The 26961-nt window shown below is 45.5% G+C and overlaps 1 protein-coding gene across 4 annotated transcripts in view; it reads left to right on the top strand.

The window, feature by feature from the left end:
* znf536 (zinc finger protein 536) overlaps positions 1 to 26961 on the top strand; it is a 400158-nt gene that overhangs the window by 176219 nt on the left and 196978 nt on the right. For all 4 annotated transcript variants that reach the window (XM_033036453.1, XM_033036455.1, XM_033036452.1 and 1 more), the window contains exon 4: positions 20579 to 22744. In XM_033036453.1, coding sequence (XP_032892344.1) covers positions 20581 to 22744 — 2164 coding nt within the window. In that variant the 5' untranslated portion in view covers positions 20579 to 20580. The remainder of the gene's footprint in view (positions 1 to 20578; positions 22745 to 26961) is intronic.

Below are 26961 nucleotides of genomic sequence, written 5' to 3'. Positions count from 1 at the left end.
GCTGGTCGGCCCGGATTTGGTGGGCTGAAGGGCCTGTTTCCGCGCTGTATCTCTAAACCAAACTAAACTAAAATATTGTTTATCCCTTCTCTTTCGATACATATTCATCAATATGCAGTAAATCAATAGATTTAATTTACAGATTTTTAAGTAATTCATTTTTTTGCCACTCTGCATGTTTCTGCCAAACACATATTGCATTCAGTTCAAGTGCATTCGACATCACCACGGGAGTGTCCTGTGAAGTTTGAAGGGTTCAGTTTCAGTTGAGTTTATTGTCACGTGTACTGAGGTACAGTGAAAAGCCTTTGTTGCATGCTAGCCAGTCAGCGGGAAGACAATACATGATTACAATCGAGCCGTCCACAGTGTACAGGTACATGATAAGGGGATAATTAATGCAAGGTCAAGCCAGCAAAGTCCGACAGATCTGAAAGGAGTTTAGAATTGGAAGAGTGTGCATTTCATTTAAGAGCAGTTCATTTTTCTCACATTTGTGCTCTGAGTTGTGATATTTTGGCAATGAATAACGAGCATTTCCTTGTTGAATGTTAATAACAGCAGGCAAGTACCTAACTCCCGAAAATATTGTCTGACTGCCATTAAAAATGTAAATCACACATCGGGAACTCAGTTTGTGATCACAGTTCCTGAGCATTAGTATGATATGAGCTTTCACCCAATTGCTTTAACTGTGAAATATTGACTGGACAGAAAAGGACGTTTTCTTGGTGTTTTGTATTTGAGATACAGCGCGGAAACAGGCCCTTCGGCCCATCGAGTCCCTGCCGACCACCGATCACACATTCACACTGGTTCTAAATTATCTCACTCCCTACACACTAGGGGCAATTAACCTGCAGTCCCCGCACGTCTTTGTGATGTGGGAGGAAACCGGAGCACCCGGAGAAAACCCACATGGTCTCAAGAAGACGGTGCAAACTCCACACAGACAGCACCCAAAGTCAGGATCTAACACAGGTCTTTACCAACTGCATCACTGGGTCACCTGTTTGATATTAAATTATTTGCTACAAGACCATGAGTTATTTTTGTATATATGTACAGGTTAGATACGCACAGTAACAGTACATATGCAAAATGTGCTGGGGTGAATTTGTTGCCGGTCCAATTATTGCAGATAGACAAAAATGCTGGAGAAACTCAGCGGGTGAGGCAGCATCTATGGAGAGAAGGAATAGGTGATGTTTCGGGTCGAGACCTTCAAGACTGATGTTGGGGGGGCGGGATAAAGAAAGGAAGAGGTGGAGTCAGTGGGCTGTGGGGGAGCTGGGAAGGGGAGGGGAAGGAGGGTGAAAGCAAGGACTACCTGAAATTGGAGAAGTCAATGTTCATACCGCTGGGGTGTAAACTGCCCAAGCGAAATATGAGGTGCTGCTCCTCCAATTTGTGGTGGGACTCACTCTGGCCATGGAGGAGGTCCAGTACAGAAAGGTCGCATTCGGAATGGGAGGGGGAGTTGAAGTACTGAGCCACCGGGAGATCATTTTGGTTATTACGAACTGAGCGGAGGTGTTGGGCGAAGCGATCGCCAAGCCTGCGCTTGGTCTCGTTGATGTAGAGAAGGTAGTCAGTCTACCCCATGACAGAAGGGGGAGGTGTTGTACTAGTTTGATAGCCACAGGGAAGAAGGATCTCCTGTGGCATTCCGTGCTGCATCTTGGTGGAACCAGTCTGTTGCTGAAGGTGCTCCTCAGGTTGGCCAGTGTGTTACACAGTGCAATGTTAACCTCAGCACATAGGACATAGACCAGTAAAGCACGAGAACAGGCCCTTCAGCCCACCATGTCTGTGTCAAACGTGATGCCAAGTCTATCTCTTCACCGCCTGCACGTGATCTATATCCCTCCATACCCTGCATATCCATGTGCCTGTCTAGAAGCTTCTGAAACTCCATTATCATACCTGCCTCCACCACCACCCCTGGCAGCACGTTCCAGGCATCCACCACCCTCTGTGTAAAAAAACCTGCCCCGCACATCTTTAAACTTTGACCCCCCTCTCACCTTAAATCTATGCTTTCATGGATTTGATTTTTCCATGCTGGGATAAAAAGGTTTTGACTATCTACCTATCTCGGCGGCTCACAATTTTACACACTCCCATCAGGTCGTCCCTCACCCTCGGGCGTTCCAGAGAAAACAATCCAAGTCTGTCCCACCTCTCCCTGTAGCTAATACTAGCAATGTTACAAACTTTTGAGATTTTAAAAATCAAGACTGCAATTTATCCCATCAGATAGAGCATAAAAATAAGTTTAATTTGACACCTAATTCACTTTCATATCCTCAGTATTATAAAACTTATGTCCATTTTCATACTCGGAAATTAGCATCTTGTTGCATTGACTTGCATTTGCATTGACTTAACACAAAAGCTGTGATCGAGGACAGTCAAAAGCCCATAACTTTCTTAAAAATTAAGAAAACTGAATGAAATTTTCAGTTATTATAGATTGAAGCATTCTGAAACAAATATAAAACATCTTACTTGGATGACCTGAAATTAAAGCATATAATTACCAAATTGTAGTCTCTGCCTCAGAGGGCGGTGGAGGCAGGTTCTCTGGATACTTTCAAGAGAGAGCTAGATAGGGCTCTTAAAGATAGCAGAGTCAAGGGATATGGAGAGAAGGCAGGAACGGGGTACTGATTGTGGATGATCAGCCATGATCACATTGAATGGCGGTGCTGGCTCGAAGGGCTGAATGGCCTCTACTCCTGCACCTACTGTCTATTGTCTATTGTCTAATCAATTACAAAATTGACCGTTGTGACGGAAATAGTAATAAATTCCCAGACTGCCTTGAAAATTCAAAAATGTGATATTCTCAAGATCAGAACTTTAATATTATTGTATTATATACTGTAAGTCTGTAACAGATAGGTGAAGAAATTACAATTTCTAGAAATAGACCAAGTCTTTATGGAGAGGATCAGTTGCTAGCTGGTACATTGGCATATCATAATCAGTAGCATCATCATACACCTCAGTAGCTTTTTATTTTAATCAAATTATTAAATAGTCTTGCGAATTAAAAAAAAAAAAAAAAAATCGGGAACGGAAGTCGGATCAATTATTCTTCGGAGGTTAGCAGCCCGAGGAAGTCCACCTCCGACAGGCAGGAGAAAACGTAATTTAATCCCGCCCCCCCCCCTCCCCCTCCCCCTCCCCCCCTCCCCCTCCCCCTCCCCTCAAAGGCGCCAAAGTCTTGTAACATCGCTACTAAAAGGTAAGTTTTGTAACATCGCTACTAATACCCTCCAATCCAAGCAAGTTTCTGGTAAACCTCCTCTGCACCCTCTCCAAAGCCTCCACACCCTTCCAGTAATGGGACGACCAAAACTGCACCCAATACTCCAAATGTGGCATGACCAAAGTTATATAAATCTGCATCATGACATCAACAATATCTAATGTGTGATCATTACCTCCTTGAGGCTCATGTGTGTGGTCTCCATAATAATAGAAACATAGAAACATAGAAAATAGGTGCAGGAGTAGGCCATTCGGCCCTTCGATCCTGCACCATCATTCAATATGATCATGGCTGATCATCCAACTCAGTATCCTGTACCTGCCTTCTCTCCATACCCCCTGATCCCTTTAGCCACAAGGGCCACATCTAACTCCCTCTTAAATATAGCCAATTAACTGGCCTCAACTACTTCACCTATCCATGTTCTCCACTGATGCTGCCTGACCCGCTGAGTTACTCCAGCACTCTGTGTCTTTCTTTGGTAAACCAGCATCTGCAGTTCCTTGTTGTTACAGTCTTCAGTGCTGTACGAGCTATTGAATGAAGAGCAAATAATACTACCAACTGATAAGATGAACACTATCAAACAGAATATATTAGCTGGGTGAATTTAGATGTTAATCCTTGTTTAAAACTAAATGTAAATACCTGCCCACTTACTTTAGTGCACATAATAACAAGTTAAAATACTTGCCTGGAGTGTTTTTTTGTACATATTGTGGTGAATAAACAGTTGCTTTATTCAGACATAATAGGTTTGAAATACCTCCACGTTTGGTCCTCTAACATAATATCATTGCTGCTGCAGCTGAGCGAGGGTGTTGTCTCGAGCTCATCTACCTGTCATGATCTCCAGGTGAGATCTGCTTATGTAGCAGGACACACCCCTTAACCCCATGACGTCACGTGACAGCCCTCGTAACCACTGATGAGGGTTCGACCACAAGTGGTCTGACTATCAGCTGACGCCACAATGTATTTAATCTCTGCATTCTGTTCATCTTCTGTGAAAAACGTTGACAGTGTTGTATAACTGATGTCAGCTACAGTTCAGTCGTAACTCTATTGCCTCTCGAATCAAATATGTTGTAGGTTCCCATTGCAAAGGTGTGAGTATAGAACAGTGATGCTGACTTTTCAATGAGATGTGAATTCAAGACTTCCTCAGTGAAATTTCCTACTGGACATCGAAAGAAAAGTGTGAACATTCTCCCCGCTTTCTTGGGCAATATTTACCCCGCACTAAAGTCTGAAAACACAGCGTTTGCTCAATATGTCAATACTTTATCAGGGACCTTGCTATTTATTCTTGAAATGAATGAATACGTTTATTGGCCAAGTATTCACATACAAGGAATTTTCCTTGGTGCTCCGCCCGCAAGTGACAACATGACAGATAGTGACAGTTCGGAATGACACATAAAACATTAAACATTAATAATAAAACATTATTGAATAAACATTGATTAAAAATGATTCGGGTCATTTAGGTCCCGAACCTAAATGTCACCTCCCCATGTTCTCCAGAGATCAACAGAAAATGCTGGAGTAACTCAACGGGACAGGCAACATCTCTGGAGAGAAGGAATGGAGGACATTTCAGGTCGAGACACTTCTTCAGACTCGACCCAAAACGTCACCCATTCCTTCTATCCAATGATGCTGTCTGGCCCGCTGAGTTACTCCAGCATTTTGTATTTATCCTCAGTGTAAACCAGAATCTGCAGTTCCTTCCTACACATGTTCTCCAGAGATGCTGCCTGAGCCACTGAGTTGCTCCAGCATGTGATGTATAAATAGGGATTTGGTGTTTGCTGCCCCATTACAGTAATTACTCTTCACAACCACTTTATCTCTGGGACCTAGGGTTACGACAAGTGCAATTTAAGAGATTTTTTATGCTTTTATTTAGCATACAAACCAAGCTGCCGTCCGATTGATGTAAGATACAAAAAGCTGGAGTAACTCAACGGGTCAGGCAGCATGTTTTAGTTTAGTTTAGAGATGCAGCGCGAAAACTGGCCCTACGGCTCACCGACTGTACACCAACCAGCGATCCCCGCACGCTAACACTATCCCACACACACCAGGGACAAATTACATTTACACCAAGCCAAGTAACCTACAAACTCGTACGTCTTTGGAGTGTGGGAAGAAACCGAAGATCTCGGAGAAAACCCACGCAGGTCATGGAGAGAACGTGCAAACACTGTACAGACAGCAGCCGCGGTCGGGATCGAACCCGGGTCTCTGGCGCTGCAAGCTCTGTAAGGCAGCAACTCTACCGCTGTGCCACCGTGCCTCCCTGGAAAAAGGAATAGTAGATTGGAATAGGAATAGGTTGATGTAACAAGCTCTTAGGGCTAATGGAATGAAGGGAAAAGCAGGAACGAGGTACTGATTTTAAATGATCAGCCATGATCATTTTGAATGGCGGTGCTGGCTTGAAGGGCCGAATCCTGCACCTATGATCACATGTAGAAGTTACAGTGCAGTCCACATTTGATAGAGGCCGTGCACGTCAGGGCCCTGTGCTTTGTGAAAAATAACTCACCAGTGGTGTTGATTACATCAGTCCCAGGTGGAGTGAGTGAGTGAGCAAGTGTGGTCAGTTGCAATAGGAATGTGATTGTCTGAATGTCACTGTCCTGTATTTACCATAGGATCAATACTCCAAGAGCAACACATTGGGCGAGAGATTCAACCACACACAACTCCAAAAAAGAAACATTGCCCTAGTGAGACCACACCTGGAGTATTGTGTGCAGTTTTGGTTGAAGGACATTCTTGCTATTGAGGGAGTGCAGCGTAGGTTTCAAAGGTTAATTCCCGGGATGGCGGGACTGTCATATGCTGAGAGAATGGAGCAGCTGGGCTTGTATACTCTGGAGTTTAGAAGGATGAGAGGATATCTCATTGAAACATATAAGATTGTTATGGGTTTGGACACGCTAGAGGCAGGAAACATGTTCCCGATGCTGGGGGAGTCCAGAACCAGGGGCCACAGTTTAAGAATAAGGAGTAAGTCATTTAGAATGGAGACGAGGAAACACTTTTTCTCACAGAGAGTGGTGAGTCTGTGGAATTCTCTGCCTCAGAGAGCGGTGGAGGCCGATTCTCTGGATGCTTTCACGAGAGAGCTAGATAGGGCTCTTAAAAATAGCGGAGTCAGGAGATATGGGGTGAAGGCTGGAACGGGGTACTGATTGGGGATATGTGTCTACTATCAGCCATGATCACATTGAATGGCTGTGCTGGCTCGAAGGGCCGAATGGCCTACTCCTGCACCTATTGTCTATTGTCTATTGCCTATTGCCAGGCGGAAGAGGGCTTTGCTTGAGCCAGATGCTTGTCCCGGGGTTACGTCCACGCCCAGGTGGTGTTAGAGAGGGACATCGTTGTAGAGTAGTTATTTAGTATATTTGTAACATCGTTGTTTAGAAATTTAGTCTGAATAATTTGGTGATATTGTAATATGGTGGTGGGTGTCACCACGGTTTTGTTTGTATCGTGATAGGAATTAAATAAATTATTTTTGATACTGTACACACATACATACATATATATATACACACACATACATGCACACATACATACATATATATATACACACATACATGCACACATACATACACATAGAAACAAACAAACAATAATAGTGCATAAAGACAAAGCCAATGTTCCCAAGTCTATGTACTCTAATGTACGGTATATGTGTCTACTATATGCTCTTGCTGAGAAATATCTTGCTGTTTTGGAAGCTGTACCCATCACAGTCAGCAGCAGCTCTGTACCATACACTGTTTTGGACTTTGGAGAGGTTGGCTCTAACAACGCTCACTCACACTGGGCGAGAGATTCAACCACACACAACTCCAAAAAAGCAAAATTGCCATGGTGTTGAAAAGCAGCTTAATGTGGAATAGAAACAACATGCCTCCAGTTAGCGAGTGTGTAAGTGCCATTGGGAAAATGCCTCCTGGTTTTGCTACAGGAATTCCATTTGCTGATCCTTTACTTTCCAACTTAAAACTCTCCCAAATGACACTGACATCCTGGCAATGAAATGCACAGAATTCTTCCACCACGAGGCTTTGTTCTTCTGATGTGAGATTAGTCAGAGCAACAACAGCGCTAATTTACTGATGCTATTTCTCCCCCGACTACACGCTCAGCCTGTGTTCTTTGTTCTCACTTACATCTCCTTCAGACCACCTGCAACATAGGAATGTTAGGAAGCGGCAGTGGACTGTAAAGCCCTTGTGCAATCCCAACTTTGAAATAAGATCACGGGCGATCTCTTACCCCAGAGAGATTTAAGAGGAACCTCAGAGACATTTCTTTCACTCACAGAATCGGTCATATCTGGAATGAGCTGCTAGAGGAAGCTATAGAAGTGGATGCAATTACTACTTTTAAAACAGGTTTATGGATAGGAAGGGTTCACAAGGGTATTGGCCAAATGCAGGCAAATGGGATTAGCCCAGTACGCCAACTTGGTCATCTTGGACAAGGTGGACTAAAGGACTGGATAGCTCTATGACACTATCTCCATTTGTTGGCAGAGATACAAGAGTTTTGCACATTATTACAGCGGTAATAAACCATAGACACAGGAGCAAAAGTAAGCCATTCTGCCCCTCGAGTCTACTCCACCATTTGATCATGGCTGATCAACGTCTAGAAAGATGAGAGGGGATCTTATTGAAACATATAAGATTATTAATTAAGGGATTGGACACGCTGGAGGCAGGAAACATGTTCCCGATGTTGGGGGAGTCCAGAACCAGGGACCACGGTTTAAGAATAAGGGGTCGGCCATTTAGAACGAAGATGAGGAAAAACTTTTTAACCCAGAGGGTTGTGAATCTGTGGAATTCTCTGCCTCAGAAAGCAGTGGAGGCCAATTCTCTGGATGCTTTAAAGAGAGAGTTAGATAGAGCTCTTAAAGATAGCGGAGTCAAGGGATATGGGGAGAAGGCAGGAATGGGGTACTGATTGTGGATGATCAGCCATGATCACAGTGAATGACGGTGCTGGCTTGAAGGGCCAAATGGCCTACTCCTGCACCTATTGTCTATTTATTTTTCCTTCTCAACCCCATTCTCCTGCCTTCTCCCCATAACCTTTGACACCCGTACTAATCAAGAACCTGTCAATCTACACTTTAAACATACCCAAACCAGCATCTGCTGTTCTTCGTATCTACTGTACTTCGAGTAGATTGTGGGATTGTCCCAACTCATGATATCAGTTTATCGGTTCCACATGACCTCAGTTTCTCTCTCCCTCGTTCCTGAACAGTTGAACCGTTGAGTTTATTGTCACGTGTAGCGAGGTACAGTGAAAAGCTATTGTTGTGCTGCCCAATCGGTGGAAAGACAAGACATGTTTACAATCGAGCTGCATCCACAATTTGCTGCAGTTTCTTGCCGTCTTGTTTGGAGCTGTTCCTAAACCGAGTTGTGATAAAAGACGCATCTGTAGAGGTTGGTGAGAGTTGTAGGGGACATTCCAAACTTCCTTAGCCTTCTAAAGAAGTAGAGGCGTTGGTGTGCTTTCTTGGTCGTTGCTTCAATATGGGTGGTCCAGGAGAAGTTGTTGGCGATATCGACTCCTGGGAATTTGAAGTAATGTCATGACATTTGCACCTTCCAAGTCTGTGGGAATCCGCAGGAATTGATGGAGTTTTGGAAGATGACAGCTCGTATACCCACCTATCTCCATCACCAACCCTTTCATCTCCTTGCGATGAGAGTCACCAGTTCCTGGGCATTTATCAGCTTTCAGTCCCATTAATTTCCCCAACATTTCTTTCCTGCTACTAATTTCCTTCAGATCCTGGTTCATTCTGGATAAGTTGATCTTCGCTGTTCTCAGGAGGTTTTAAGTGCCTTCTTCAAGTACAAAATGTTTCTTTGATTTCCTTGCCATTTCTTTCCTCCTTTATCTCAGTCTGTAAAGGACAAGCATTAACTTGAGCTAATCTTTTATATTTTAATCTCTCAGTGGAAGTGTTTAGCGTCTGTTCTGATGTTTCTCAGTTGATCACCCTCGTATTCTGCTGTTCCCTTTCTTCATCACTGTCTTGGTCTTCCGATACTGGATACTGAAACGTTCCCATTCCTCAGCTAACTGCTCTTTCCCCGATAGTTTAGGTATCTTCCTTTGATCTTGGACTTGTCCATCAGTTATATGGCTTTGCCCACGGTAGTGGCTTCACAATGTTACCTGTGGCCATCAGAATTATTGCCTTGGTCACTCGCATCCCCCTGACCACAGGGCGAGTCTCATCAGCTGCTCATGTTCATAAATTCTTGGATCAGATTTAGGCCATTCGGCCCATCTAGTCTACTCCACCATTCAATCAAGGCTGATCTATCTCTCCCTCCTAACCCCATTCTTCTGCCTTCTCCGCATAACCCCTGACCCCTGCACTAATCAAGAATCTTCTTCTTTCCTGTCCATCTTCCACGTTTCAAATGTTGACCTCGCTGTCATCGTCCGTCCTGAAAAGGACGCAGGCTCCCGGCGACAATCAGTGGGAGCCATCATTTGTCGCAGTAGATGATGGTGGTGGCTGAATTAGCTCAGGATACGTCCAGTTCCCAGCCCTGCCACGTGGATGCTTCTGCTCTGGGGCCACCTCCACCTTTAAAATATCCACTGACTTGGCCTCTTAAAAATAGCGGAGTCAGGGGATATGGGGAGAAGACAGGAACGGGGTACTGATTGGGGATGATCAGCCATGATCACATTGAATGGCAGTGCTGGCTCGAAGGGCCGAATGGCCCACTCCTGCACCTATTGTCTATTGTCACAGCCTTCTGTGGCAATGAATTCCATGGATTCACCACCCTCTGGCTAAATAAATTTATCCTCATCTCCTTTCTAAAGGTACGTCCTTTAATTCTGAGGCTGTGTCCTCTGGTCCAAGACTCTCCTACTAGTGGAAATATCCTCTCCATGTCCACTCTATCCAAGGATTTTCTCTGCTGCTGCTCTCCTCAGCCACGTTTCATCGATTCCTGCCTCACTGCTGTATGTTGCTGCATTTAGGACAATAACCAAACTCAAGGAAAGAGAGCTTTATTTATTCTCAAAATATATTTCCCTTCAGTCCCGTGGGACAGGGGTAAGCACAGTTTAGCGAAACCGCCAGACTAATAATCACCCAGACACTAGTTCCATCCCACACACACTAGGGACAATTTACCAAAGCCAATTAACCTACAAACCCACACTTCTTTGGGATGTGGAAAGAAACCAGAGCACCCGAAGAAAACCCACGCAGGTCACAGGGAGAACGTGCAAACTCTGTACAGACAGCTCCCGAGGTCAGGATCGAACCTGGGTATCTGGCGCTGTGAGGCAGCAACTCTAACGCCGCTCCTACAGAAGGATGGGGATTGACATATCTGAAATGCAGGCATATAGAGTCTACATTGATGCACTCACTGAGATCCCCAGCAACCTGCTGCAAGCAGAGCACAGCCGGGCATCTCAGCAGCCTCCTCCTTTACACAATACACTTCCCTTCTCCAGTCCCTCGGCCGTTCTGCAGGAGGACCCTTCAGCATTCCAGCATCCACTCATCAGCGGCAAGCTTCTGTTGTGGCTGGAAGAGTGTGGCAGTGTTGAGCCTGTGTGGTTGTGATCTCTCTCTCACACCTGCTGAGCCTCGCTGGGAACTGTCTGAGAACCTGCGACACCTCGGCAGGGAATGCCAGGCTGTGTCAGCTGTGGGGAAATCCCACAGCACTGACTGCTCTGTGCAGCACCCGCTAGAGCTGCTCACGTTATACAGTCTGTGCCTTTCACAATCAGCCCTAGGGGTGATCTGTAATAATGTTCAATGCCAAAAACATCACACAGCAAGCAGAAAATTCCAGCACGTTTGTGTTCGGTGCTCCGAGCAGAGTGTGAACTGGTGGGCATTTCGTTTTACATGAGGACAAATATATCACAACAACTTCTTCAGTCTGATGAAGAGTCTCGAGCCGAAACATCACCCATCCCTTCTCTCCAGAGATGCTGCCTGTCCCGCTGAGTTACTCCAGCATTTTGTGTCTACCTTCGATTTTAACCAGCATCTGCAGTTCTTTCCTACACATCACAACATTGGTTAACTCCAGAGTCTGCCTAGGTTACAGGAATCACACAACCTGTCCACGAATGTTTCCCTAAAGGAGACAAAATAGAAGCCACCACTGTACCACATTACTTTGATAATGGCTTCCAGTTCCTGGCACGATTTTATTTGGGCAGGGTGGATTTGTAGACATCTCTGGCATCAATATAAACAATGTCCACAAGTGACCCCTGTATAGTCGTGAGTAGTCGCCCAAAGAATTGTACCTTTTTCGGGTCGCCGCTGGATTTTCAACGTGTTGAACATTTTCAGCGACCCGCTGCGACTATGACGGGTGCCGGCAAGTCGCCGAAAAAATCGCGTAAGTGGGACAGGCCCGTTACCCTTCCGTAAATAATAACCCAACCATATTGAGCAAGACACCTCTCAGAGATTTGTAACATCTTTCCTTAAATACATGAACTAGTCTCCAGTGATGTCACTGGCCAATTTTAACTGGGAACTGATGAACTGAAGGTGTTATAGCATTTTTTCACAAAAGCGACCTAATGGGAAATATCGCAACACAATAACGAGGCCAGAAATGGAAGTGTTATGTTGGTTTTTCCACAGACAGAAGGAGTGAGGGGGCTCTGGGAATAACATGCTCACCTGCCCAAGATATTCTTCCTCCTAACTTTATCCAGGTTGTAGTTTCTCCCCACCCTATCTCCCGATTAAATAAATGGGGACAAAAATGCTGGAGAAACTCAGCAGGTGAGGCAGCATCTATGGAGAGAAGGAATAGGCGACATTTCGGGTCGAGACCCTTCTTCAGACTGATGGGGTGGGGGGGGGGGTTAGTAGAAAGGAAGAGGCGGAGACAGTGGGCTGTGGGAGAGCTGGGAAGGGGAGGGGAAGGAGGGAGAAAGCAAGGACTACCTGAAATTGGAGAAGTCAATGTTCATACCGCTGGGGTGTAAACAACCCAAGCAAAATATGAGGTGCTGCTCCTCCAATTTGCGGTGGGACTCACTCTGGCCTTGGAGGAGGCCCAGGACAGAAAGGTCGGATTGGGAATGGGAGTTGAAGTGCTGAGTCACCGGGAGATCAGGTTGGTTATTGCGAAATGGGGGAGTTTTCTTTGGGTGCATGGTGCCAGAAACAATACCATGAGCCGATATATCACAGCCGATAAGCCAGGTAGCTGGTGGGAGAGTGGACAGGGATTTGCAGATGGGGTCAAGAGCCTAGAGTGTTTTGTTTTCATGTACCTAAACTCTTACTTACAGCAGCACAATCGGCTTTTAAACATGTGTAAGCAAGAACTGCAGATGCTGGTTAAATCGAAGGTAGATACAAAATGCTGGAGTAACTCAGCGGGTGAGGCAGCATCTCTGGAGAGAAGAAATTGGCGACGTTTCGGTCAAGACCCTTCAGTTTTGTCCCGCTGAGTTACTCCAGCTTTTTGTGTCCATCTTTGGTTTAAACCAGCATCTGCAGTTCCTTCCTGAACACTGGTTTGGGCTGCTTCTCATTATACTTGTGCCCCAATGAGATGGCTACAAATAGCCTCAGTAGGAGATCCTGTTACAAAACCCGACCTTCCAACCTACCTCATTACTGCTGTGGACGTTTTCTCGGGACTTGTTACTCTACAATGCTGAGAAACATGTGTAAGAAAGAACTGCAGATGCTGGTTAAATCGAAGGTAGGCACAAAATACTGGAGTAACTCAGTGGGACAGGCAGCATCTCTGGAGAGAAGGAATGGGTGACGTTTCATTCCTTCTCTCCAGATATGCTGCCTCACCCACTGAGTTACTCGAGGCTTTTAAACATGGTGTTCAAGAGATGACATAATAACAGACAAAAAATTGTTCAATAACTTTTTTAAGAAAAGCTCAATATAGTGCAAAACAGAACAAAAGCTCAGAATGTGTAGAAATCTAGGGATATGGGGAAAAAGCATGAACGGGGTACTGATTTTGGATGATCAGTCATGATCATATTGAATGGCTGGCTTGAAAGGCCGAATGGCCTACTCCTACAACCTATTTTCTATGTTTCTAAGGAACTGCAGATGCTGATTTACACCGAAGATAGGCACAAAATGCTGCAATAACTCAGCAGCATCTGTGGAGAACATGGATAGGTGACGTTTCACAGAGTGCTGGAGTAACTCAGCGGGTCAGGCAGCATCTGTGGAGAACATGGATAGATGGCATTTCACAGAGTGCTGGAGTAACTCAGCGGGTCAGGCAGCATCTGTGGAGAGAAGGAATGCGTGATGTTTTGGGTCGAGACCCTTCTTCAGACCGTCACGCACCCAAGACAGTTTGCGGATTGAGGTGGAGTTAGTGTGGGTGAAGTTCAAGAGCCTGATGGTTGTTGGGAGGGAGGTTGGTGGATGCCTGTCACTGTAAGGGACTGAATGAGCATTTGTTGTTGCTGACCGATGTGAGGATGGTTTTAGTGACGTGCAACATGACTTGGCCTGTCCGCCATTGCTGCTTCAGGGATGACTGAGCTATGGAGACGCATCATCATAGAATGATGCAGCAAGGCCTTTCGACCCATCCAGTCCATGCTGACCATCAAGCACACATTTACGTTAATCCGATATCAACCCCAATTGATTGTCCCCATTTTCCCATCTACTCCCCCAGTTCTATCATTGAACAGGAGGAATTTTAAACAGATAATTAATCTGCTGACGTGCACATCTTGGTGCTGATGTGGGAATCTGTCTCCCTCACGCTGTCACAGGGAGATTGTCCTCACCCCTCACAGACAGTAACTCAGACGGCTGTGGAGGCCAAGTCAGCGGATATTTGTAAGGCAGAGATAGATAGATTCTTGATTAGTATGGGTGTCACAGGTTATGGGGAGAAGGCAGGAGAATGGGGTAAGGAGGGAGAGATAGATCAGCCACGATTGAATGGCGGAGTAGACTTGATGGGCCGAATGGCCTAATTCTACCCCTATCACGTATGAACTTCTGAACAGTGCCACAGGTTAGGATTGAAACCAGCTGACTGGAGCCGAGAGCCAGCAGCTTTACTAATTGAGCCATGTAGTTTAGTTTAGTTTAGTTTAGTTTAGACATACGGCGCGGTGGTGAAAAGGAGACAAAACACCGTCAGATAAGGAGACTAGAGGAGGAGTGAATTGTAACGCAATGTGAGTTTGTGTTTGAGATAAGTTTATTGTCATGTATACCGAGGTAAAGTGAAAAGCTTTTGTTCTCCATTCTTCTCCCCATAACCGCTGACACCTTCAGTAAATCAGCATCTGCAGGTCCTTGTCCCAATGTTCTCTCCACTCTGGATCAGTTCCTGCGGACTGGAAGGAGAGAGAAAACAGGGAATTATAGATCAGTTAGCCTTACATCGATAGTGGGGAAGATGCTTGAGTCGAATGTTCGCTTTGAGTCATACAGCATGGTAACAGGCCCTTTGGCCCAACTTGCCCCATCTACACTATAGTCCCACCTGCCTGCATTTGGTCCATATCCCTCTCAACCTGTCCTATCCATGTACCTGTCTAAATGTTTCTTAAACATTAATAATAATGGATGGGATTTATATAGCGCCTTTCTAATACTCAAGGCGCTTTACATCGCATTATTCATTCACTCCTCAGTCACACTCGGGGGTGGTAAGCTACTTCTGTAGCCACAGCTGCCCTGGGGCAGACTGATGGAAGCGTGGCTGCCAATCTGCGCCTACGGCCCCTCCGACCACCACCAATCACTCACACACATTCACACACATTCACACACAGGCAAAGGTGGGTGAAGTGTCTTGCCCAAGGACACAACGACAGTATGCACTCCAAGCGGGATTCGAACCGGCTACCTTCCGGTTGCCAGCCGAACACTTAGCCCATTGTGCCATCCGTCGTCCTATTGCGCCATCCGTCGTCCTAACATTGGGATAGTCCCAGTCTCAACTACCTCCTCCGGCAGCTCATTCAATACACCCACCATCCTTTGTGTGAAAAAGCTACCCCTCAGATTCCCATTGAATCTTTCCCCTTCACCTTAAACCTTTGTCCTCTGTGAAATGTTTCACATTTTAGAATTCATGTGTTCCCGATATGTCAGTCTGATGCTAAAATGACAAGTTTTGCTCCCAGAAATGTAGCAAATGTAGGTCTTTTAATTGAACTGAGTGGACTTTCATATTTAAACTATGAATGTTAATGGGTTTCACATCAGTTAACATAGTGTGAGTTTTCTAATTAGCTGCTTTTATTTTATGCTGTATTTATCATCTGCTGCATTCTGTGGTATTAGTTAACTAATAATTAATGAATAACATTTAAATATTTAAAAAATGTATTAGTAAGTGAAAAAAAAGGAATTTAGAGTCCCTTCTGTGGTTAAAGGCATCATTTGGAATCAGAGTAAACAAATAGACTGATCCTGATGAAAGTTTTAGGTTTCAGATCATTACTCAAAGTTTCTTCAAAGCACGATGTCATGCAACCAACAATGGTGAACTTAGTCATCTATTTACATCTCTCCTTGGCCCTGTGAGTTCTAACTAATGAAATAACCTCACAAAAATGCATTTCAATTCATTGAATTTGACAAAGAAGAGTCCCGACCCAAAACGTCACCCATCCTTTCTCTCCAGAGATGCTGCCTGACCCGCTGAATTATTCCAGCACTGATGTACCATCAGATTAAACTCTGGTACAATAGGTAGAGGAAAGGGGAAGATACAGAGTGCAGATTATAGCTCTCAGCATGTGGAATAAAAGCTCTCTGTTGACTGGTGACCTCCTTGGTTCATGGTACAATTGTACATGGTATATGTTCATTGCATCCACTATCCTGCATATGTGGCAAGTTTCAGCAGATTCTCGCCTGGCCACTAAGTGTGAAGACTGGCACAGCTCCTCGTATCTTCATACCTTCCCATCACATTGGCAAAGTGTCAGAGCTCTGTTTGTGCTTGCAGTCCATATGTCCACCTCCGTCAGGTCTGGGGCTGAGGTGTTGAATGATGCAGATTGTCAGTGCGTTTCAGGCAGCAGTTATTTGTTGTTGAATCCTCAGAATACCGTGCTCTGCATTTAGTCTACGGTTGTTAACGATCAGAAACGTAGACACAAAGAAACATAGAAAATAGGTGCAGGAGGAGGCCATTTGGCCCTTCGAGCCAGCACCGCCATTCATTGTGATCATGGCTGATCATCCACAATCAGTAACCCGTGCCAGCCTTCTCCCCATATCCTAGCCCCTAGAGAATCTATTTAACTTTCTTTTAAATTCATCCAGTGAATTGCTGTCTGTGGCAGAGAATTCCACAATTCACAACTCTCTGGGTGAGAAAGTTTTAAATGGCCCCCCCTTTATTCTTCGACTGTGGCCCCTGGTTCTGGACTCGCCCAACATTGGGAACATTTTTCCTGCATCTAGCTTGTCCAGTCCTTTTATAATTTTATATGTTTCTATAAGATACCCTCTCATCCTTCTAAATTCCAGTGAATACAAGCCCAGTCTTTCCAATCTTACCTCAAATGACAGTCCCGCCATCCCGGGGATTAACCTCGTGAACCTACACTGCTCTGCCTCAATAGCAAGGATGTCCTTCCTCAAATTAGGAGCAGCAAGCAGATTAGCGCAAAAACGTGGCATTTCTGCTCCTTGCTTTTGATTTCCAAGTAGGATTTCCTATTTAACATTGGCATTCGTTCTAATACAGACCATGACCAACAAAGTCATTACTCTCTGAACCTTACTTAGATATATATATTATGTGACAGAATGCACTACATAGAATCGCTGCATATTTGTGATCCAATTATTTTTTTAAACATCAAAACATCCATGTTGTTGGTTTTAGCAGGCATTAAATAAAATATCCTTGTCCAGTCTCCCAACACTCTAGGCTAATGTGCAAACTTAAATGCTTGCTCTATTTTTGTTCAAATGTTTTCAGCTGTTTTGTGACCCTGCCCAGAGGGCTATCTTTCCATCAGATGTCAGGGACAAGAATAATATTTGCATTTTTTAATATGTTCATTATATCTTTAAAAAAATATGCCTTGCATGAATGTATTAGGATTTGATCCTGTTAAACACTGTTGAAGAATTTTGACGTTCGTGCCAAAGAGGTGCTTGATGAAATATTTTAGCCAAACGTGGCCTGGATGACCAAAGTGAAAGAACAGGAAGATGTCAGGCATGGTCATCTTTTGCTCGCTAGTCTTCATAAGTTGTTTAAGAAGGAACTGCAGATGCTGGAAAATCGAAGGTACACAAAAATGCTGGAGAAACTCAGCGGGTGCAGCAGCATCTATGGAGCGAAGGAAATAGGCAACGTTTCGGGCCGAAACCCTTCTTCAGACTTTGTCTTCATAAGTTCATTGGTTCATGAGTGATAGGAGCAGAATTAGGCCATTCGGCCCACCAAGTCTACTCCACCATTCAATCATGGCTGATCTATCTTCCCTTCTCAACCCCATTCTCCTGCCTTCTCCACATAACCCCTGACACCCGTACTAATCAAGAATCTATCCACCTCTGCCTTAAAAATATCCATTGACTTGGCCTCCACAACCGTCTGTGATGTAGTTGTGTCCGTGCATATGTTACCAACTTCATCTCTGTGTTTCAAACCATGGTTCGAGGAAGTAGGATAATGTGGAGCCTATGTGAACGGGTGATCGATGGTCAGCATGGACTTCGTGGGCCGAAGGGCCTGTTTCCATGCTGTATCTTTAAACTAAACTAAGCTAAGAAGGATTGGCCATACGAATTATTTTGCCAATGTCCATTGAAATCTGAAAAGCCACATGTTAACATCTAACATGAACTATTTGTACATTATTAGACGTTAGCGAGCTTAGCCTAGATCTTTGAGCTTCTTATGTGTGCAATATCTTTGTGGAAGCTTATTTATAATCATGTGTTACAACAGCCAGCAAAGGAGCAAAAATAATCAGCTTGAAAAGGTATTGTTTCAATTAACCAGAACAAACTGCTATTGGTTTCTTCTGTCAGAAGACTCAACTTATTATTTAGAACATTAGAAATTCATTAATTTATTATTTCAATATTATGTCTGGCATGTTTGTGACAGAAACATATTTGTGACAGAAGCATATATTTAGGTGAGAATCTTCAACACCTAATGGGCCTGTCCCACTTATGTGACTTTTTCGGCAACTTGCCGGCACCCGTCATAGTCGCAGCAGGTCTCCGAAAATGTTCAACATGTTGAAAATCCAGCGGGGACCAGAGCAAGGTACGACTCTTTGGGCGACTGAGGAGACGACTCACGACCATACATGTTGAACATTTTTGGCGACCTGCAAAGACCTATGAATGGTACTGGCAGTTGCCGAAAAAGTTGCGTTAGTGGGACAGGCTCATAAGTATCTTCTTGGACAGAAGATTAAATTATATCAACTGATAAAAAGTGAGGCATCGGGACTAACTTGTAGTGGCTAGTTTAGGTCAGTTTAGTTTAGTTTACTATCACAGACTGGAAACAGGCCCTTCGGCCCATCGATTCTACACTGACCAACAATCACCTGTACACTAGTTCTATCCCACACACACTAGGGACAATTTACAATTTTACCGAAGCCAATTAACCTACAAACCTGTACATCTTTGGTATGTGGGAGGAAACCGGAGCACCCGGAGAAAACCCACGCAGGTCACGGGGAGAACGTACAACCACCGTGCAGGGTCGGACCCGGGTCTATGGCGTTGTAAGGCAGAAGCTCTGCTGCTGTGCCACCACGCCACCATAATTCATTCAGAATTGTAAACATTAATGATCAGAAAAATATGGAACAAAATCAATTGTGAAACGTTTCTGCAGTGTAGGGAATAGGGAATATTTTTTATAGAAACATAAAATTCTGAAGGGATTGGACAGGCATTGTAACCCTAACCAGGGCTCACAGTTTAAGAATAAGGGGTCGGCCATTTAGGACTGAGATGAGGAAAAACATTTTCACCCAGAGAGTTGTGAATCTGTGGAATTCTTGGATGTTTTCAAGAGAGAGTTAGATTTAGCTCTTATAGCTAAAGGAAACCAAGGATATGGGGAAAAAGCAGGAACGGGGTACTGACGGTGCTGGCTCGAAGGGCCGAATGGCCTACTCCTGCAACTACTTTCCATGTTTCTATGTTTCTATTTGATGTTTGTAAATGAAGACCAGACTGTTGTAATTGCGTTTTCTGAAATTATTATAATACCAGTTTATTTTTCTATGGCTGAGAAATGAAGCTGGGAGACCAAAGAAAAATGTTGTGATTAGCGTGTAATGAAATTATATTTAACTTTTATCAAGTAAAAATGTTTCTGCGCTGTTTTAAAATAGGGCAAGATTTGTACACAGAAGGTGGTGGGTGCCTGGAACGTGCTGCCAGGGGTGGTGGTGGAGGCAGGTACAACAGAAGTGTTTAAGAAGCTTTAGGATAGGCACATGGATATACAGAGAACGGAGGGATATGGATTATGTGCAGACAGAGGAGATTGGTTTATAATGGCATTGTGTTCGGCACAGACATTGTGGGCCGAAGGGCCTGTTCATGTACTGTTCTATGTTTCACGTTCTCAATAAGGTTACAATCTCCAATCATTGCGAGATGCTGAAAATGCCCACAAGACTGACCACTCTATGAAACAAAACTCTATGAGAAAGGGATCGATACCACATGCAGGCAGATAGGGTTAGTTTAGACTGGCACCATGGTGGGCCGAAGGGCCTGTTCCTGTGCTGTACTGTTGTCTGTTCTATGTTCTATGTTCTATGCTCCATGTTCCATGTTCCTGTGTGGGACTGTTCTATGTTCTATGCTCCATGTTCCGTGTTTCTGTGCGGTATAGTTCCATGTTCCTGTGTGGGACTGCTCTATGTTCCATGTTCTATGTTCTATGCTCCATGCTCCATGTTGCGGTATAGTTCTATGTTCCTGTGTGGGACTGCTCCATGTTCTATGCTCCATGTTCTATGCTCCATGCTCCATGTTGCGGTATAGTTCTATGTTTCTGTGTGGACTGCTCCATGCTCCATGTTCCTGTGTGGGACTGCTCCGATGTTCTATGTTCTATGCTCCATGCTCCATGTTGCGGTATAGTTCTATGTTTCTGTGTGGGACTGTTCCATGTCCCATCTTTCTGTGTTGTCCTGTTCTGTGCTCTATGTTAAAATGTGTTACAGACTTAACAGGAGGCTTTTGTTTTCTGTGTTTAGGGATGGAGGAAGCAAGTCTGTGCCTTGGTGTATCTTCAGCAGTGCCTGAGACTGATGTACAGCTCAACAAGCCTGTACTGAATGGCCAGTATCCCATCAGCCAGAAGCTGCACCAATTGACCACGCAACTGGGCCATGCCTTCCCTGAGCTGCAGAGCAGAGGCAGCTTGGAGGAGAAGACAGCGAGCATCATCCTGGAGGGGAACCGCCAACACACAGCAGCCAACCAGCCCATCAGCAACCAAATGACCCTGCTGGCCAACCAACTGAACACAGACATTGATGCCAGCTTGGGGATGAACGGTCGCGTGGACTTACAGCACTTCTTGAACGGCCAGAACCTTGGCATCATTTCGCAGATGAACGGGACGGACGATGATGCCAAGAAGTCTAGGAAGTACCCGTGCCCAATCTGTGGCAAGCGTTTCCGCTTCAACAGCATCCTGTCCTTACACATGCGCACGCACACTGGCGAGAAGCCCTTCAAATGCCCCTACTGTGACCACAGGGCAGCTCAGAAAGGCAACCTGAAGATCCACCTTCGTACCCACAAGCTGGGCAACCTGGGCAAGGGGCGTGGGAGGGTGCGGGAGGAGAACCGGCTGCTGCACGAGCTGGAGGAGAGGGCCATCCTGCGGGACAAGCAGATGAAGAGTGGTCTGGGGGTGGCCAGAGTGGACGGCAAGCCTCACCAGGCCGTGCTCAACTCGGGCAGCTTGCCCGCGCCGGTCAGCCAAGGTGGTGCCGATGCCTCCACCGCGGTGACCACCACCAAGCCCGCGGGCGGTCAGGAGGAAGGGGCTGCCGCCACCATGGTGGGCTTCAAGTGCACCTTCTGCAAGGGCAAGTTCAAGAAGCGCGAGGAGCTAGAGAGACATATCCGCATTCTGCACAAACCCTACAAATGCACTCTCTGTGAGTTTGCTGCCTCTCAGGAGGAGGACCTCATCAGCCACGTGGAGAAAGCACACATCACGGCTGAGGCCGTGCCAGGGCAAGGAGCCAGCGGCAACGGCGAACAGCCCGCCAACGAGTTCCGTTGCGAGGTGTGTGGCCAGGTCTTCAGCCAGGCCTGGTTCCTGAAAGGCCACATGAGGAAGCACAAGGACTCCTTCGAGCACAGCTGCCAGATCTGTGGACGGAGATTTAAGGAGCCCTGGTTCCTCAAAAACCACATGAAGGTCCATCTGAACAAACTGGCCGTCAAGAACCCCCCTCCGAGTGACCCCGAGGTACCTGAGAACCTGAACAACATGGTGCCAGAATCCCACTCCAATGTCTACTCTGCCTACGTGTCCTGTTTACAGAGTGGCTTCTTGTCTCCTGATAAGTTGAACTTACATGAACAGAGCCAGCTGCATTACAGTAAAGCCGAGTTGGCTCGGAAGGAGAAGGAGATGCTTGGGAAGCTCCTGGTGCCTGTAGGCAGCGCGGCCCGTGGTCTGATAGAGGCAGAAAAGAGGTCTCTGTTGGGGTGTTTGACCTTGGCACCTCCTCTGAAGTCGAACTGCATGGAGCGGCTGCAGGCGGTGGCCCGAGTGGCTGAGTTTGACCCTGTGAACAGCTACCATGCCTGGCAGCTGGTGACCAGAGGGATGGTGATGGAGCCCAAGAAACATCTCCACCTTGGGCAGGAGGAAGCCCAGCCCAGTGCAGGGGCCAGCCTGGACAAGGACAAGAGAGAGTTCATCTTCACAGCCGGAGAGAAAGCAAAACAGAAGTTGGATGGGGACCTGATCCAAAGCCCAAAAAGAACCAACATGAATGACCTTTCTGGTAAAAATGATCTGATGGGAAGCAGGGAGTTCATGACACAAGGAATGAGTCAAGGTCTGGAATATAAGGTTGGTGGATTAGGGCAAAACCACGCAACGATGAAGGAGAAGCCGACAGAGTGTCCCGACTGTGGGCGGGTGTTTCGAACCTACCACCAGGTGGTTGTGCATTCCAGAGTGCACAAGAAGGGGAAGAAGCTGGGAGATGAAGGAGCCCAAGGTGTTCAGGATGAACGGCGTGGGTCTGGGAGTGACCAGGACTCCCAGTCTGTGAGCAGGTCCACCACCCCTGGGTCAGCCAACGTGACGGAGGACAACCTGACATCAGGAGCGTTCTCTGTGACGGGGAGCACGCAGGAGGATAGCCCCAACCCACCTTCTCCATCCTCAGGTAACGCCAGCATGCTCTCCTCCCCATTCCAGCCTTGTGCTGCAGCATTAGCACTCAGAGATGTTTGACTTGAAACTGGAGAGTTGTGACCATATATAGAAAAGATAGAAACCACCATATATGTGCAGGAAGGAACTGCAGATGCTGATTCATATCGAAGAGAGACACAAAATGCTGGAGTAACTCAGCGGGACAGGCAGCATCTCTGGAGAGGAGGAATGGGTGACGTTTTGGGTCGAGACCCTTCTTCAGACTGAGGCTGCCGCAGAAAACTCACCCATCTAGACCCGACACATCACCCATTCCTTCTCTCCAGAGATGCTGCCTGTCCCACCGAGTTACTCCAGCGTTTCATGTCCATCTCGCCATATACTGTATGTGGAATTGGCTTGGTGTCGGTGTAAATTGTCCCTAGTGCGTGTTGGATAGCGTTAGTGTGGGGGGGATCGCTGGTCGGCATGGACTCGGTGGGCCGAAGGGCTAGATTCCATGCTGTTTTTCCAAACTAAAGTGTAACGTTGAATGTTTTTCTAATAACATTGTAATCGGTCAGCTGTGTATGCACGCAGACATTTCTCAGTTACTTGGCCACTTTTTCCTGTAGATTGGTCCACAATTCAAGAGAATTCTCCACCACGGTTATTTAGGTTTTTTTCCTATTGTCCATTTCCTTTCTTGTGCAATTTAAAAATAAGGTCACAAGTTGTCCCGCACAAGGTTGGCCAGCTGAATTTCGTGAAGAAAATATTAGATGCGTGTGTGCTTCTCCTGGGTATACTGAATGTTCAAAACATCCACTTGGTTTCAAAGATATTGGATTTTTGTATATTTACGGCAGGCAGCATTTATAATTCATCATATAGGTTTTATGTATCATTTAGTTTGTCCAATATCTACCCAGGCATCAATGAGAAGGTACGGGAGCCTTGGCTGAAGGTTTCCTTTTGAAGCAACGTGCTTGTCTTAGTCAAAGACCAAATAAGAATGATGTGTAGGAGGGAACTGCAGGTGCTGGTTTAAACTGAAGATAGACACAAAATGCTGGAGTAACTCCACGGGACAGGCAGCATCTGTGGAGTAGGTGATTTTTTGGGTCGAGGCATTTCGGGTGTGAAGAAGGGTCTCGACCCGTAACGTCGCCCATTCCTTCTCTCCAGAGATACTGCCTCACCCGCTGAGTTACTCCAGCATTTTGTGTCTATCTATGATATAAAGCGGCATCTGCAGTTCCTTCCTGCAGATTTAATGAGCCAATTGTGCTGAGATCACAAAATGAACCAATTGCTACACAAAGTAGAAGAAAATAACAGAACACAATTGATAAGTGGAATTCACCACTTTTGTTTAGTTGCTCCTTAAACCAGCACACTGGTCGCATGAAATGTTTTGCTGCCTGAATGAATATTACTCAAGTTTAAATAATAATCTTGACAAAGACATTTTTTTTAAACAAAATCCAGTCTGTACATTCCACAGATGCCTACAGTACTTAAAGCGCTTGTTCAAGTACCCATGAAATATGCTGGCTCGTTCCTAGGTTTGGCTCCAATTTGCACCTTATTACTTGCAAGTCACTTTATGAAATGCTACCTGCATGCAAACTGCAGCAGATCAAATGGATAAATTGTGTAGCATCATATGGTGCTGAAGACACAGGCACAGGTTGGCAGCAGAAATCCTGCCCTGTGCTTCAGTTTGAAAGTATCTTGTATTAATTGTTCAAGGAAGAACTGCAGATGCTGGAAAAATCGAAGGTAGACAAAAATGCTGGAGAAGCTCAGCGGGTGAGGCAGCATCTATGGAGCGAAGGAATAGGCGACGTTTCGGGTCGAGACCCTTCTTCAGACTGATGCCGGGGGGGGGGGGGGGGCGGGAAAAATAAAGGAAGATGCAGTAGGAGAGCTGGGAAGGGGAGGGGAAGGAGGGAGAAAGCAAGGACTACCTGAAATTGGAGAAGTCAATGTTCATACCGCTGGGGTGTAAACTGCCCAAGTGAAATATTGGAAATTATTTGTTAACTCCTTTATATATTCTATTTATAAAATTGTCACTGATGTGCTGCTTGCTAAAATATTCACCTATTTTCACACAAATAGCTGGAGTAACTCAGTGGGTCAGCCAACATCTGACTCCAACCTGCTGAGTTACTCCAGGTTTTTGTGTCTACGGTTTAAACCAGCATCTGATGTTCTTCCTACCCATTTTCTCATTTAATTTAAACATGCCTTTGTTAATGTTGTAGAGGTGAATAAGATTGTAATTGATCATTTAAAATTAGCACTGAAATCCTCCACTGCTTCTCGCTTGTTTCCTCATCACAAACAAAGATTGACAAATAGGTTGTGCAGCACGGTGGCGCAGCGGGTGGAGCTGCTGTCTCACAGCACCTGAGACTTTGGATCGATCCTGATCTCAGGTGCAGTCAATTAACATACAAACGCGCACATCTGTGGTATATGGGAATAAACCGGAGCACACGGAGGAAACCCACATGGTCACAGGGAGAACATGCAAACTCCACACAGACAGGACCCAAGGTCAGGATCGAACCTGGGTCTCTGGCGCGGTGAGGCAGCAGTTTTACCTGCTGCGCCACTGTGTTTTTAGTCGTGTTGGGGCTGGACAGCAGGCATAGTTGTCACATCAGTCATCCCCTGCTCAATATTGTCACCCCGCTTATAACAGAGGGGTACAAGGCATGGCCCTGGGGCAGGGGGGCAAGGGAGGTGGAGGGGGAATATTAAAAATAAAGAGACATCAGGGTGGCATCAATTAAGAATAAGGGGTCGGCCATTTAGGACTGAGATGAGGAAAAACGTTTCACCCAGACAGTTGTGAATCTGTGGAATTCTCTGCCACAGAAGGCAAGTGGAGGCCATTTCACTGGATGTTTTCAAGAGAAAGTTAGATTTAGCTCTTAGGGCTAACGGAATCAAGGGATATGGGGAGAAAGCAGGAACGGGCAACTGATTTAGGATGATCAGCCGTGATCATATTGAATGGCAGTGCTGGCTCGGAGGGCTGAATGGCCTACTCCTGCACCTATTTTCTATGTTTCTATGTTTCTATTGTTGCTAGACACAAAATGCTGGAGTAACTCAGCGGGACAGGCAGAATCTCTGGAGAGGAGGAATGGGTGATGTTCAATTGTTGCGAATGTGCTGGTGTTTTCACCTGTGTTTAGAACCTATTAACACAGGTGATTTTGAATGATAATAACTAGGGCTAAAAGATGAAATCAAATTGCCCTGAATAACATTTGTGAACACAACAAATAAAATTGCTGGAATACAATAAAATAAAAATCTCCTGTACTCCTAGATCCGTCTGCTCTACAACACTGCCCAGAGGCCTACCTTTTACAGTGTAGGTCCTGCCCATGTTAGACTTCCCAAAATGCAACACCTACCATTTCTCTGCATTGAATTCCATCAGCCATTCCTCAACCCACCTGGCCAATCGATCAAGATCCTGCTGCAATGTTTCACAACCAGCACTTCAACTCCCCCTCCCATTCCCCGTCCGACCTCTCTGTCCTGGGTCTCCTCCATGGCCAGAGTGAGCAGCACCGGAAATTGGAGGAACAGCACCTCATATTCCGCCTGGGGAGTCTGCATCCTGCGGGCATGAACATTGAATTCTCCCAATTTTGTTAGCCCTTGCTGTCTCCTCCCCTTCCTCAGCCCTCGGGTTCCTCCTCCTCCTTTTTCCTTTCTTCTCCCCGCCACCCCCCATCAGTCTGAAGAAGGGTTTTGGCCCGAAACGTTGCCTATTTCCTTCGCTCCATAGATGCTGCTGCACCCGCTGAGTTTCTCCAGCATTTTTGTGTACCTTATGTTTCACAGCCATCTCCACTATCTGCAAAACCACCCACGCTTGTGTGTGGAGAGGTCGGGATTGGTTCTAAACTCTGACGTGATGTAATTTTATTACAATAAATATTTCATTGTGCTTAAAATATTTAAAATTTATAGAAGCACAAGCTGCAGTTTTGAGACATTGAGGAAAATAGCTTTTTAATTAACACAATTGACATATGTAAATGTAATTTAATTAGGATAGCTAATTAAAACATTATCTTTTATGGCATAAAGATAGTATTTGCAGTTTTTGAGATGCAGGTGAAATACCATTGTCTAATGAATGCAGTTAATGTGAAATCACATTTAATTAGTGAACTTCATCAGGATGTGATCCAGAATCAGGATGTGATCCAG

The sequence above is a fragment of the Amblyraja radiata genome, chromosome 17 (genome assembly GCF_010909765.2).
Source record: "Amblyraja radiata isolate CabotCenter1 chromosome 17, sAmbRad1.1.pri, whole genome shotgun sequence".
Lineage (NCBI taxonomy): Eukaryota > Metazoa > Chordata > Chondrichthyes > Rajiformes > Rajidae > Amblyraja > Amblyraja radiata.
This window is presented reverse-complemented; position numbering and strand designations above follow the sequence as displayed.